Here is a 12,950-nt window from a genome sequence, read left to right on the forward strand (position 1 = left end):
GCGCTGGAGGCTCCGGTTTCCCATGCGCTACCTGCGCCCAGAATGTCACTTTTGGCTCTGGCTCCAGCCCAAGCCGCACGCTGGAAATGGGAGTGGTTCTTTCATCAGCCTTGGAAGATCCTGGTTTCTTGACTCCTGGCTCACTTAAGAAAGAAAAAGAAAAAACAACCTCTGCTGCAATATTTCCCAGCACTGGCGCAGAAATTAATTAAGAAATGAGGCACTCTCTTAGCACAACCGTGTCTCTGGGCGGCGCGAAGCTTTCCACACAAAATGCCTGTCACGTCCTCCCTTCTTGCGGCACGGCTCTAAAGGTAGACGCGGAACAGAATTATAATGCGGAAAAAGAAATCTCCCCGAGCCCTTTTACTAGGTCACCCATAAGACATCAGAGTTTTTACATGCAAGAATATTTTTAGGTGCTTTTGCCCTTGCTTTAATATTTGTCTTTTAATGGGAAAGCTTGAAGAGGTTTTGTGAACTGGGACATGGTTTGGAGGCGTTAGGCATGTTAGTTCTTCTCTTCTTTTTAGTAACACTAGTCAAATAGCTTGAAAATACCTGGAAATTAAGGGCTGAATATCTCCTATGTATCCAAAAATGGCATTGCATGCCCTGGAACAAGAAAAAAAACCTTCTTTTCAGGGCTGTATTCAGAGCACACCTTTCCCAAAGGAAAACGCATGGTGCATTTTGTGCCTGGAAGCATAAGGGACTGATGCTTATTCTGGCACAAAAATCCCTTTTTGTTTCAATTTGGTTTAAAAGTAGAAGAACGACGCTTATCATAAGTTTACTCTTGCATCTAGGATGAATAAATTTGTATTTTGATTATTTATTTTTTTTTTAGTAGCAATTAATTTAAACCAGCCCTGCCTCTTTTTGCTCTTCCACGTGCCGTTTCAAACAAACTTTCAGTGTTTAGATTTCGGGTTTCACAACGTAAGGATAAAAACCTCGCTCCCTTTTCCCGGGGGCGTTACCTTGGTTTGGTCGCTGCAGGAGCTGACACAGCACCTTGTGCCTGCGTCTCCGCAGCCGACTGGATCCCGATGGAGACGGGGATTCTGCTGCTTAAAAGCCCAAGTGAAATCTAAATCCTTTCTGAGCAAAACCCGCTCCGTTCTGTGCTTTATCTGTACCTGGCGCTGGAGCAGAAGGCTGTAAGGAAAAAAAAAAAATCTTCGACTGGAAAAGCTTCCCAGGAAAACACCCTTCTGTTGCTAAATCTGTGACTGAGGCCAGTTGCAGCAATGTTTTAATTGTCCTTTGTACAGCAGAACGCAATTAGCCAAACAACTTGATGCTGGGTTAATCTCTCAGCCGTAGCCAATGCATCTCTAGCATCAGATGCCCTGAAATATTGATATTCCGTGGAGTGCTCCCCTCAGACTGCGAATAAAAATAGTCCCTGTTCTCGTAGAGCTGGAAAAGGCTGTGGCAAAACTGGGCCCAGCCAGGCAGGAGCAGGGTGTATTCGCATCCCTCCCGCTCTCACTGGGATAACCTGGCAAAGTTGTCCTCTCATTAAAGAAATATAATTATCTCTTGGCTGTAGGAGAACACTAGGTCACCCTGCAGTAGAGGTTAAGGTGTCCTAGAAAGCTTTACTCTCTTTATTTCTTTCTTTATCAGAAATCTTACGGAAAAAGTGGGGCGCTGGCTGCGCCCTCTGTCCCTGCAGGACCCTGCCTGGGCTCGCTGTGACAGACCCGGTGCTGAGAGATGGACACCGTGTGGGGCTCCCACTTTAAGCTGATGAATTCTATTTCTTCTTTTAATAACGGGGGTAATTTGCAGTAGCTTTTGACAGCCTGTCGGTGCCAGGTTTGAGACCCTCGCGTTGTCACCCTGAGTCTGTCTCTGCTGCTGCCGTCCATTTTCCGTAGGCTGGGTGCGGTCTCTGCATGTCATCCTCAAGTAAGCAAAAGCCACTGGGCTTAACTCGCTCCTGCCTCAGAGAGAGCTTTCCAAGCCTGCTGAGGAGGTGACACCTTTCAGTACATCACGAGATGAAATCTGCTTCTTGAACCACCATTTTCTGGAATAGACGTTCTGTTCCCCTCTGAGGCCGCAGGCAGTGGTTTGAAAGGACGTTGCAGGTGCATGTTGAAGTGTCTTGAAGATGTAATGCAGCACTCTCAACCCCAAACCTGATTTATTTTCTGCTTGGTGACCTTCAGCTTGAAAACTTCATTTCCTCCAAGCGTTAATTGCCCCGTATAGGCACAGGTAGTATGTGATCACTTAGCAAGCATGGAATGTTCTTCACTTTCCAGCTTCCTTCAGTTCCTGTACCCGGCAGCTTCTTTTTGCACAAGGCTAGAGAATTGTTATGATCCGGAGTCTTCATTCAGTTCATGGGTTTTGTCTCAAAGTATTATCATGTTTGATGTGTAAAGATATGTTTTAGGTGTCACAGAATCAGAGAATGCTGTGGGGTTGGAAGGGACCTCTGGAGACCATCCAGTCCAAACCCCTGCCAGAGCAGGTCCACCCAGAGCAGGTTGCACAGGAACGTGTCCAGGCGGGGTTTGAATGTCTCCAGAGAAGGAGACTCCACCACCTCGCTGGGCACCTCTTCCAATGCTCTGCCACCCTCAAAGGAAAGAAGTTCTTCTTCATGTTTAGATGGAATTTCTTATGTTCAAGTTTGTGCCCGTTTCCTCTTGTCCTGTTACTGGGCACCACTGAGAAAAGACTAGCCCCATCCTCCTGACACCCACCCTTTAAGTATTTATAGTTTTCTTTAAGTTAAGTCAGTTTTTCTTAAAGAAATTTAAAACCTCTAGAGCCTTTTTCTTATGTATCATCGTTATGATTAGCATCATTCGAAGGTGTTTGTCTGGCTTCAGACATTGCTCTTGCTGTATGTATGTTGGATATTGTTAGCGAAGCCATTATTTGCCTGTGTGGGTACTGATGGGCTGCGATCAAGGACTTCCTTCACCTTCTTCCTTATGGGATGATACAATGATGTTTTTCCTGAACAGCGGAGGGGCTGTTCAGCTCATCGGTGTTCTGCTGGCTCTGGCTGCTGCCGGGCTGGAGCAAATCCTGCAGTAGAAAACGCAGCTAAGAGTTAATTTTGTAGGAGTTAAATTAATTTTGTAATGGGCAAGTGTGTGTTTCTTTACATGGCAAATGGGCAGAACTTCTGCGGAGCTGCGTTGGAAATCCTGTTTGAACTGACATAGGCATTTTCGGGTGAATATACACTTACTAAGGAATGCTGTAGCTTAAATATTCCTGCAGCCATGATTTTCCTGAAGCTTATTTTAATTCTGCCTCTAATGACGTTATCCACCAGCCACATTACTGTCCAACAGGAATCTTGCAGGAGGAAGGCGTGGGATCCTTTCTGTGTTTGAAAGCCCTCACCTTTGAAATACAGTAATTCCTTTAGCACTTAAACTTGCCGAACCTTTTCCCAAGAAGCTGTGATGTCATTTTTGGGGAAGAGCAGGTTCAGCCCATGTTGTTCTGTCACACGAGATGTTCTCCTTGTTCTTGTTCGCTGTGACTGATGACAACTGTGAAATTTGCTGAATTATTTTAGCCTGCAGAAAAGCTGTCACAAACCCCTGCCCCTTCCCTGTACCTGTCTGTAGGGGTTGCCAGTGGGAAAGGGAATTCTTAAATAGACCCTTGGAATAAATTCCAGTGCTTGGGGGGGGGTCTTTTCCTGGAGCACCCAGATTGGACTTTGACTGGATTAACAGATCAGCGTCCTGCCATCACACAGCAGGCCACGTGTGACATAATTAGCGCGCTAGAAAGCGAATGGGCTTTAAAGGTGGTCACTACAGCACCGAAGCCATCTGCTTAAGGGAAGGTTCAGCTGGGGCAGCCCATTGATCCACCTTAATCTCTCGTGAGGTATTAGGCTGCAAGGGGCTGCTCTGCCAAACGGCAGCGACGGTATTTATCGAGAAGTTCATTCAGAAGACCCTCTGTTGATACTCAGGGCTGTGTTTTGCTTGCGGTTGCCCAGCTTCACCTCCAGCCTTCCTTAGAATATATCTGTTTGTGGGTAGAGTGAACCAAAGGGTCTTTGCTGGAGGGATTTCTGACTTTTGCTGTGGGAGAGATCCCCAGCGGTACCCGGGAGTGGTGTCACTGTAAGGTCTAATGAGTGTTAAGCGTAACGATTTGTGGACCAAATCTAAAACCCTGCTTCCAGGAAGAACACCTTGATTTAGCTTTGGGAAATTCCTGTTCAGACAGTATCAGTGCCCAGTCCTGACGCCACGGGCAAGTTGTAACCGGGCTCTCGGACAGCTCTGTTTCAAAGCTGAAGGTACCACAGAGCCCCAGGGACCTCCTGCAGGGAGACCCGGATGTTTCTCAGCTTCCTACGCCAGGGAACGGCTGGGCCATCTTTAATTTTTTAAGTTTGCGGTAGATAACTCAAGTCTGACATTGAGATTTCTCCCTTGTCCCTCAATCCGTCTGGCAAACTGAGCCTGGAGGACGTTCTTGCAGACCTTCATTTGAGCTGCTGCTGGGAGAGACATGGGAATGGCAATTTTTCTTCCATAAGGTGGGCTCGGTGTGGGAAAGACAACAGCTTCCAGGGAACTTGTCACTTATTTTCTGTTCAAATTCTCAGAGCTTCAATAAGCAGCTTGTAAACAGAAGGGGGTTTTTTTGTTTTCTTTCACAGCTAGTCCTGACATCACTGGCCACAAGCGGAGTGAAAATAAAAATGAGGGGCAGGAGGCGCTCATGTACTGCAAGTCCGTGGGCTTCCCACATCCCGAGTGGGTCTGGCGCAAGAAGGTTAATGGAGTGTTTGAGGTAAGAAAAGGGGGGTGTCAGGGCATCTATTAACCTGCCAAACCCCCCCGGTATGGGAGGAAACGAGCATTTTGGGTTTGGGGTATATTATTTGGGGTGCCTAAGAACTTCTCGAAGCGTAGTTTGGGGATGTTCAGGGTATCTGCTACGAATTACAAGACGTGAGTGATGAAATGTGATTTAAAAATGCATTTGGTTTCTCAAACTTCTTTCCAGTTTTACTGCTTGAGCTCACAGAATGATGAATGATATGGGGTTGGAAGGGACCTCTGGAGATCATCCAGTCCAACCCCTTGCCAAAGCAGGTCCACTCAGAGCAGGTTGCACAGGAACACGTCCAGGCGGGTTTTGAATGTCTCCAGAGAAGGAGACTCCACCACCTCTCTGGGCAGCCTCTTCCAAGGCTCTGCCACCCCCAAAGTGAAGAAGTTCCTCCTCATGTTTATATGGAACTTCTTATGTTCAAGTTTGTGCCTGTTTCCTTTTGTCCTGTTACTGGGCACCACTGAGAAAAGACTGTCCCCATCCTCCTGACACCCACCCTTTAAGTATTTATTGGTGTTGATCAGATCCCCCCTCAGCCTTCTCTTCTCCAGACTAAAAAGCCCCAAGTCCCTCAGCCTTTCCTCCTAAGAGAGATGCTCCAGGCCCCTCATCATCTTTGTAGCCCTCTGCTGTACCCTCTCCAGCAGTTCCCTGTCCTTCTTGAACTGGGGAGCCCAGAACTGGACCCAGTGCTCCAGATGGGGCCTCCCCAGGGCAGAGCAGAGGGGGAGGATGACCTCCCTCAACCTGCTGGCCACACTCTTCCTGATGCACCCACAGGACTTAATAAGAGGCTGTGGCAGGGATACCTATTAGCATTTAAGTGATCCTATTTTTTCCATGTGGCATCTGACCTAGTGAACAAACCCATTTGACCAGCAACTGGAATGGCAGAAGAGAAGCTGGAGGTTGCTAAATCCTCAGCCCCCACCTATTTTGACATTGTACGAGCTGCTGGTGAAGTAGCAATTTGATTGATAGGTGGGAGAAAAAATATTAAGCAAATAACAGCAGCAGTTCATTGTTCACTGTTAAGTGCGAACTTAAATTTTTATGGGACAGTGATTTATGGAGTGCTGGGAGTCACCAGAGCCCTGGGTGCTGCTGTGCAGGTTTCTTTTCACCCTTTCTGGGTGAAAAGTTATTTGATAAACTTGCCCAAGATTAACTTTCAGGTAGATTAAACTTTGTGAAAGTTTTGCCCCTTCTTTAATTCTTTAAACAGAAGCAACTCAGGAAGTCTGGTTTTCAAACGTAGAAAGAACATGGTGCCTTGAATTCCAGCTTGAAATATCCCTAAAGTCGGTGGCTGCCCTGACCACAAAGCTGTGAGCAGCCTGTGGTTCATTTAAAAACATAGCAAAGGCAAAATATTGTTAGAGTGGTTATACCTGAAATAGTTAGGAAGCGCTCTCTAATGCGGTGCGGAATAATCTACTAATGCTACTTTCTAATAATAACGGAATAATGATAATAAATCCATAACAATGGAATAATCTAGCGCTACTTTCTTGTTTTCCCTTCTCTATTGAAATTGTTTTGTCCCCTGGTAGGGAACGTATCCTCTCTCCCGTTACTTCTCTCATTTCTTCCAGCTCATTGCTGTGAATGGTGAGTGGGGTGTAAGAGTTTCTTCTGTGGGAAAAGGCTGAGGACACATCACCGACACGATCACCAGCACTGGTGTTTCGTGGCTGTTGCTGTTCGAGTAGGGTGAAAATACAGGCTGTCAGTTAAACTGGCATTTTTTTTGTTGCTGTTTTGAAGTGCTTTAGTGCTCAGAACCTCACTTAGTGAGAGACACAGAATAAACACTCTGGTGGGCTCTTCCCTCGTGTTAACGAACCAGCCTCTCTGCAGGAATCCCTCCAATCTCTTCCAGTTTCCATGACACAGAAAAGGCACCGGAACTCACTAAAGCCTCTTGCTCTTCTCCTCTCCACCTTTCTCCTTTTATCAGGACATCAACAACTCCTCCGGGAGATTCTTTATTTCAAATAAAGACAACTACACCGAGCTCAGCATCACAAACCTCCAGATAAACGAGGATCCTGGCGAGTACATGTGCAACGCAACCAACCAGGTCGGCTCTGTCTCGGTCACCACCATCCTGCGTGTCCGCAGCCACTTGGCTCCCCTCTGGCCCTTTTTGGGGATCCTGGCAGAAATCGTTATCCTCGTTGTCATCATAGTAGTTTATGAGAAAAGGAAGAGGCCGGATGAAGTCCCAGACGGTAAGTGTGCTCAAAGCCGCTTGTGAGGAGAGAGAGAGAGAGGGGAATATAACCAGGCAAAGGGGACTTGTGGCAGCGGAACAGAGCGGGGCTTTGTGTCAGGAAGGATCAGCAGCGCAGATCGTTCAGCGCTGAGCTCTCTGCTTTCTCATCTGCTCGCTCTCCCAACATTAAATCCAGCAGAAGGATTCAAGTGCTGGGCAAAGCCCCAACGCTGGATTTCCCCCTCTCAGACTGTGGGGTGGGAGGGCAGTTACTGCAATATCTTTAAAGCTTTTGTGACACGAGGTGGGAGGAGTGTTCCTGTCTCTCTCCTGCTGCAGTAACCTCGCAGCCAGCCCTGAGGAGCCACAGGGTGGGGAACTGAGGACACTCTGACCCCCGATGGCCCTCCCTCTACCGTATGGCACCTGGAATGGACACCGGGCAGGTTCTGTAAGGACACATTACACTTAAAGGGACTTGGGACCACAGAGATGCTTCAGAAATACATGTTTTCAGCATTAAAAGGGCTCTCACTTTGGTCTGTAACTGAATTTGTATTTAAGGAGTGCTCTGGAAACTGTATCTAATTGTAATAGCCACTGAGTTACATAATTTAGATTAGGTATTTATTATCAGGTTTGGGAGTGCTAACTAGTTACACTGTGCTTGGTACACAAAAAAAGTAGTAACACTTTCATCTTTGAGCCTCTTCTGCATTGCTTCCTCTCTGAAACATGGGGAAAGGGGCAGTTTGAGGCTAACAGGAGTATTTGAAAGAACCACATGGAGAAACAGGCTTTAATGTGCCACCGAGCTGCTCGCCACCGTGTTTATTTATCGAGAAAACTCAGCCAGGAAAATCCTTGTGAGAAGCAGCCGGTGTGCCGTGGTGCTGTAGGAACCTGACGCCTCCAAGTGATGGAGCAGGTGCTGGAGAGGGAAAAAGGCGGGATCGGGATGAGAAGCACTGAATCCTTGTCGTCTTCCCGGGCTGGACGAGCTCTCGAGCCCGGGAGAGACTGTCCCGAGGCAGCTGCGTTGCCCATGCTGCCCATGCTGCCAGCTGGTTGTTGTCGAGCTGCCTGAGGGGTTGGGAATGACGCAGCACGGCCATTTGCCTTTTGGGATGAAAATAGAGGTGCTGACCTTCCTGGGAAGTTTGGGAAAAACCAACTTCACGGTTCCTTCCTCATTCTCCATTTCAGAAAAAAAAAAAAAAAAAAAAATCTTCATAAATAGATAATAAATGTTCCTACTTTGAGAATGGCTGAGGCTTGGATCACTTCCATAGCAGATGAAAACTGTCTTAATTAGTGCATACCTAGAGGAAACTAGCTTTTGACGTTAACCACTTAATTAGCACTTACTAACCGCTTACAGAGCATGCGTTGGGACTGGTCTAGGTGTGTATCCAATGAAACTGAACCCGGGTAGTGCATGTTCCTCTGCATAACTAACAGCTTCACAGGTGCTGAGGGGTTGATACTGCCAGCAGTTTGTCCTCAAAGCGGCTCCCAACCAGCCCAGAAAACTTTGAAAAAGACAATCTGAATGCTCTTTTTGTGTTTCTCCCATCTTCCTCTGACGCGCTGGCCTAACTTTTGATGTTGGGATGGCTGGAGAGGATCTCACCTCTGTGTTGATGGCTGTTCATAGCTCCCTGCATTTCAGACTTTGACATTTCACAAGGACCCCAAAACAAGATCATCAGATTGTAATTTGAAATGTAAATATTCATTGCAAGAAGCCTCAAATGGACTTAATCCAATAGAGATTGGCTTTGACTTGACCAGATCACAGTAGAACCATCGGGTCCATGCGATCGAGCCCATGTTGGAGGTGAGGAGTTCAGGACCTGTTGGTCTCAGAGGCTTGAAGTTTTCCTGGCTGGTCTTGGCCGCTTGTCAGATGCCTGAGGGATCCAGGCTCATCATCTCTGATGGAAGTGTCCAAGATGATGAGCCAAGTAACCAAGGTTACTAAATTTGCTTGCTCAGTCTGCTAGTATTTTAAAGAGCTTGAGTCCTGGAGAGTGTTGAACCTCTGTGGTGGACAAACGTCTTCTCTGTCCACCTTCTTGGAGGACAAAAATCCATATCACAGTCAGTATCTGTGGATTAGGTTTGCCTGGATGGAGAGAGACAATCGCCATAACGTCTTCTCAACCAACAGCCGACTCGAGTCCTACATTCCCTTGGATACTCTTGCATTTTCTGTCATGGCATTTGGAGCTTTCTGTGGTATCGTGGTGGGAAACACCCCGTGAGCAGGGGCATTTTACAAATGCATCTGTGAGAAATCCTTGGTAGTCTGCTGATTTCTGCACTTAGATGTTTTACCGGGGTTACCCTTCATTTTATTCTTTTAAATACATTGTTAGGAAATGCCAAAGTTAATGTTTTAGCGCAATGGCCTGCTTATCATTTGGAATTTAAACTCTCTGCTTCCAAAAATCCTATAAATCCAGCTCCGTGTGCTGCAGGGTGGAGCTCATCAGTGAGCCTATGGCTGGGCCAGCAACTCCTGCGGATATCGATCTAAACGCCACCTTACACAATAGAAATACTATTTGGCAACAGCTGTGATCTCTCACAACTGTCAGCGGGGTTTCCAAATATTTATTTTTAATACTGGTTTCAATGTGTTAAGCTTTAAGGACAAGGGTTGTGGTTGTGCTGAAGCCTGGTGTGAAGCTGCTGCAGCAGTAACGATGGAGCTCTTGGTGCCTCCTTGCTAACTGGGGAAGAAACCAGTGGCCTCAAACCAGGACACCTCAGCAGGGAAACCTCACTGCTGGCCCTTCGTGCTGGGAGGGGAATTTTTGTCCTTGGGCAGCTCCAAATTTTTCCCAGACACTGGGATTCCTTCCTGTTCCCTGCCATCACCCGTCTCTGGGATAACTGAACCTTCCTTAGTCACCCAATTTATCATAGAATCATGGAATGGTTTGGGTTGGAAGGAACTTTAAAGCTCATCCAGTTCCACCTCCCGCTAGACCAGGTTGCTCAAAGCCCCATCCGACCTGCTCTTGAATGCTTAGGATCTCAGGAGCAAGGATCTCTGCGTGGGCCTCGTGTAAAGATGACTTATTCAGGACACTTTAAGGATTTCTTACAAAGTTTTGGAGAAAAACAGTCATGCTAAAGGTGGTAACATCCCCTGTATCCAGAGAAGCCAAAGCCTTTCTGTTAAATGGCCACCTTTAGGGTGGGCACAGCCTGGCTGATGCCAGCATAGGTGAAATGCAGTTGAGCTGCCTTTGTCTCAGGTCTCGGTGGGAGATGCTGGTGCCCACACTGGGCTCTCCCCTCCTGCAGTGCCCAGGGGACATTGTCCCTAGGGCTGGCTGGGTTATACAGCAGTTACAGGCAGCCCCTAGCACGTCCTCCATTCATCCCCTCCAACAAACCCAGCCTGAGCCAAGAGCTGGAGCAGGATCGCTCCAGAATCCACTAATTACAGCCATGCTTAATTGGAGTCCTTTCCCCTCTCTCAGCTGTGCTTCACTGAGGTCCCACCTTCCAGAAACAGCTCCTCTTGCTGCTCTTTTTTGAGAACTGTATTGAGCTATTCAGCATTTCCACACCTCCAAAGAATCCTCTGATTTAATGCAGCGTAAGGGAGCGAGATGGCAAATCCTGAGGGTCTCTCCACTCCACCCCGACTGACTAAGAACCGTTTTTTAGAGGAAGATGAAGTTTTTTCAGGCAAACCTCAGAAGTGTGTAACCCTCTGACAAACCAGAACACTGATGTCAGTGTTTGCATACGCACAAGAGGGTATTTATAAGAACTTCCCAGAAAAGCGAGCAGTCTTAGAGCTGCATCAGCCTAAACAAAACTAAGCGAGGCTCGAGGGCTGTACCTTTTTGGGGTGCCTGAACAAAGAAGGGCCAAAAAGAGGACTTCTGATAACTGATGCTGAACAGCAGCACCCAGTCGCTAGTGGGGAATGGGAGTGTTTGGAGAGAAAACTCTCTCCTGGAAGGTGGCTGGGATGCTTTTCAGGGCGCTCAGGAACTCTACCTGGCTGGCCAAAATAAAGCCAGCTGAATTCATTCCCTTTCTCATCTCCATGTTTCACGGGCTAACAATGACCCATCCCAGTGTGCCAACTACCTGGGCTGGTGGCGGCTGGGTGGGGTGAGTGTAACCTGCTTAAACTTGGTGCAGTTCTCCTCAATTTAGCATTCAGCTGCAGAGTGAGCCCCTTTGGGTTTCGGAGTTTCAGGGGGAGGACACAGGGCTGTGTGTGACAGGACACTTTCCCACCGGACTCGCTGGCCTGACCAGAGGTGTTACATCCACCTGGAAGCGCTGCCGTGCGGGAAGGGCCAGGACACTCCTTTAACTTTGGCATTTCCTGACCGCAGGGCTGGGAGGGTTTTGGTTTTTTTTGCATGGACCTCGCTTTTCGTCTTTAGTTTCTTTGCTTTTTATGCCACGGAACAGGGCTGCTCGGTAGCTCCTTTGCCAATATTTCCTCCTTCACATAATTCAGATTTATTTGTTTGTTTATTCTTTTTTTTTCCCTCCTGCTGCTCTATAGCAGAAGAAAGGAACTTTGCACTCGGGAAATCTGTATTTCCACCAGAAATGGTGCGAGGGTGGCATTAGCGGGGGCCCAGTGCAGGTTCTTGCTGTCGTGCCTGTGGATTAGGGGCATTTTCGTCCTCCTGGGAGGGGAGGCGACTGCAGCGAGAAGCTCCAGTAACCTGTCCCCCAGCATCCCAATTATGTGCTGGAAGGAGGAAGGGGGGGCAGATTGCGCTTGAAGTGCTGCATCCTTTCAAAATGAGAGTTTTGACTTGCTTTACCCGCGGTAAAGCAACGTACGGACAGCATTCCTTCTCCAGAGAGCAGACAGGTTTTTGGAAAACCTTGGAAAATCTCGAGCGGGTGAATGAGGCGTGGCTTCCAGTGGCTTTTGGTGATGAAGGCTGCATGAACGTGGCATGCGGAGGGCAGAGACACTGGCCCGTCACTGCATGTACCGCGGGAAAGGGGTTCGGCAGGGGACTGCGGGCACATTTTGCTCCATGCAAGCTGCTTGGGCTTCCCGTGACGGTAAAAGGAAGCAAAATAGCTTTTTTATTCCTCTGTGGTATAGCTTAAGCTGCTTATTTTTGATAGACAGAGAGATCAGCCATTGTGACCTGAATGTAGTACATCAAAGAGCCCTAAAGAAAGTATCTTTTTCTGTGGTTGTTGGATGAAATAGCCTAAAATTAGCCAAGATGCTGGTTTAAAGGGTGTGTTCTGGGGTAAGTAGAAAGTAAAAACTACTTGGCTACATTCCCCCATAGGAATGGAAACAGTTTTTAAACTCTATATTCTACATGATCTTCAGTTCAAAGCCTTGAGGTGCCTGGGTTATAACGTGTCCTTTTTCATTCTTCCTTTTTCACTTCTCGGCTTAATACAAAGAGTTTCCTTAAATGTTTTTCTGCTCCGGCTCTGCAGAAGCTCAATCCATATCCCCACATTCTTTCTAATACTCATATTTTACTTTTTTTCTTGACTTTCCCTGTTCCTGCTATTACTGTAAGTAATTTAAAGAACAAAATGTTTTCAGCTGAAACGGTTTACCTTGTTACAAGTTAATTTCTGGGGTTCTGGGTTTGTTGGTTTTGGTTTTTTTTCCTATTACCCACACCTTTCTCTCCCTTCATCGAAGGGAGAAAAGTGTCAGCCAGGCACAGTGTGAGACTGTAGCATCCACTACACCCAACAGCCAGCGTCGTTGTATCACGGTGGCAATCGAGTAGCCGCGCTCCTTTGGGCCTTCAGATACTCATTTATTAGCTGTTATTATAGATTTCTTCCAGTTTAATGGCAATAACCTTGGCCAGAGCGTCTGCGTTGCCGATTCGCTTGTGCCTTCGTT

At 47.3% G+C, this 12,950-nt stretch overlaps 1 protein-coding gene across 3 annotated transcripts in view; it reads left to right on the top strand.

Moving 5' to 3' along the window:
• NPTN (neuroplastin) overlaps positions 1-12,950 on the top strand; it is a 59,673-nt gene that overhangs the window by 41,266 nt on the left and 5,457 nt on the right. For 2 of the 3 annotated variants that reach the window (XR_012463478.1, XM_074155564.1), the window contains exons 4-5: positions 4,667-4,800; positions 6,806-7,085. Coding sequence is in view for 2 of the 3 variants with exons in the window: in XM_074155564.1 (XP_074011665.1) it covers positions 4,667-4,800; positions 6,806-7,085 (414 nt within the window). In the remaining variant the exon portion in view is untranslated. The remainder of the gene's footprint in view (positions 1-4,666; positions 4,801-6,805; positions 7,086-12,950) is intronic. The other variant, XM_074155563.1, reaches the window with a different exon arrangement.

The sequence above is a fragment of the Numenius arquata genome, chromosome 11 (genome assembly GCF_964106895.1).
Source record: "Numenius arquata chromosome 11, bNumArq3.hap1.1, whole genome shotgun sequence".
Classification (NCBI taxonomy): Eukaryota; Metazoa; Chordata; class Aves; order Charadriiformes; family Scolopacidae; genus Numenius; species Numenius arquata.